General features: G+C 40.8%; 1 protein-coding gene across 2 annotated transcripts in view; it reads left to right on the top strand.

The window, feature by feature from the left end:
• Positions 1 to 792: 792 nt before the first annotated feature.
• LOC134195366 (iduronate 2-sulfatase-like) overlaps positions 793 to 1,498 on the top strand; it is a 7,717-nt gene continuing 7,011 nt past the window's right edge. The window contains exons 1-2 of one of the 2 annotated variants that reach the window (XM_062664384.1): positions 793 to 1,060; positions 1,377 to 1,498. The exon at positions 1,377 to 1,498 is cut by the window's right edge and continues 2 nt beyond it. In XM_062664384.1, coding sequence (XP_062520368.1) covers positions 973 to 1,060; positions 1,377 to 1,498 — 210 coding nt within the window. In that variant the 5' untranslated portion in view covers positions 793 to 972. The remainder of the gene's footprint in view (positions 1,061 to 1,376) is intronic. The other variant, XM_062664383.1, reaches the window with a different exon arrangement.

Genomic DNA, 1,498 nt, shown 5'->3' with positions numbered 1-1,498 from the left:
ACTTATTATCAGCCTGGTTCAGAGACAATTTGATGATGCTAAATGAAAAGAAATCGAAATTGGTTCTATTTCGAAAATTTGTGATACAATTGATCGTTCTTCTTTATCAATTACTGTGGATGACGTTGCTCTCAAACCTGTAGACTCTGCAAAATATCTGGGTGTTATTTTCGATCACAATCTGAATTGGCGTCCCCATTTGAGTTCCGCTGTGAAGAAAGTTGCACGAAAATTAGGAGTTTTATACATGCAGATCATTCAAATTGCTCAATGTTCCTGCTTGTGTGGCGTTTGTGCGATCAATTATTCAACCGGATCTTGACTACTGTTCTTCTATTTGGAATGATGGTTCTGCTGGTATTTCGGCTAAGCTTCAGAGAATTAAAAAGAGATGTCTACGAGTCCTCGATGGTTGTCGTGGTAGGAGCCCACTGGTGATATTTCACCTTACTTGCAAAGTATGGCCTGAGCACCTGCAAGACACGTCATGCTTTCTACTTAGGATCTCTAGCTCATTGCGGTTTCTATTCACTGGCTCCCAGCGAAATTTGTTTTCGATTCGAGAAGGCGGACATCAGCAGCACGTATGGCACGCGTCTCTCAGCGTCAGGAGTCATCCTCTCACGGGCGCACACTGAAGCCCTGCGCCGTACCTTCTTCTATCGGGCCCAGAGTTTCTGGAACTCGCTCCCTTCCTCATTGAGAACGATTTCAAATAGAGTAGTGTCTAGATATCGTCTAGGGAACTATAATATGTATGCTTGATTAGATTTAGTGTAATTAATGGTGTAAATAGTTTCTTGTAAGCACGCTTCCCAGAAGATCGGCCACTGTGTCGAGGGATTCCCGTCGTAAAATAAAGTCTCAATCTTAAGTAATCAAAAGCAGCGGGAAACCCAAGGTCCCGACCAATCACGTGATCACAACCAATCAAATCAAGTGGAGCCTGGCACCGAACGACTCATCACAAAGATGGCATTTTGGAGTCTAGTGCTGTTGTACTGCTTTACTGTCGCCACAAGCGAGACCCTCAAGAATGTGCTCTACATCTCGATCGACGGTAAATCAATTAATTGATTAGTAGTCTACTGATCTATTAATATGTTAGAATGTAGAACGAAACTGTTGCTACGTTACTTGTTGTTGCCACGTCTTTTGCTATATATTATCATTGCTACATTTGTATTGCTACACTACAGTTGTTGCCACATTATTTGTTGCTATTTAATTTTTAATATTTAATATTTATTACTACATTTAATATTTATTACTACATTTAATATTTATTACTACATTTAATATTTATTGCTACATTGTGGCTGTGTAGCAATGTGGTGTCTCAATTTGTAGACGCATGTATGTCATTGTGTGAATAGATCTAAGGCCTGAGTTGGGTTGTTACGGATCGAGTGTGTTGTCTCCCAATATCGACTCTCTGGCCAACAGATCTCTGCTGTTTGAACGAGCATATTGTCAGGTCGCTCAGTGTGCACCTTCA

The sequence above is a fragment of the Corticium candelabrum genome, chromosome 20, assembly GCF_963422355.1.
Source record: "Corticium candelabrum chromosome 20, ooCorCand1.1, whole genome shotgun sequence".
Taxonomy (NCBI): Eukaryota; Metazoa; Porifera; class Homoscleromorpha; order Homosclerophorida; family Plakinidae; genus Corticium; species Corticium candelabrum.
The sequence above is the reverse complement of the archived record's forward strand: the minus strand, read 5'-3'. Positions and strand labels throughout refer to the sequence as shown.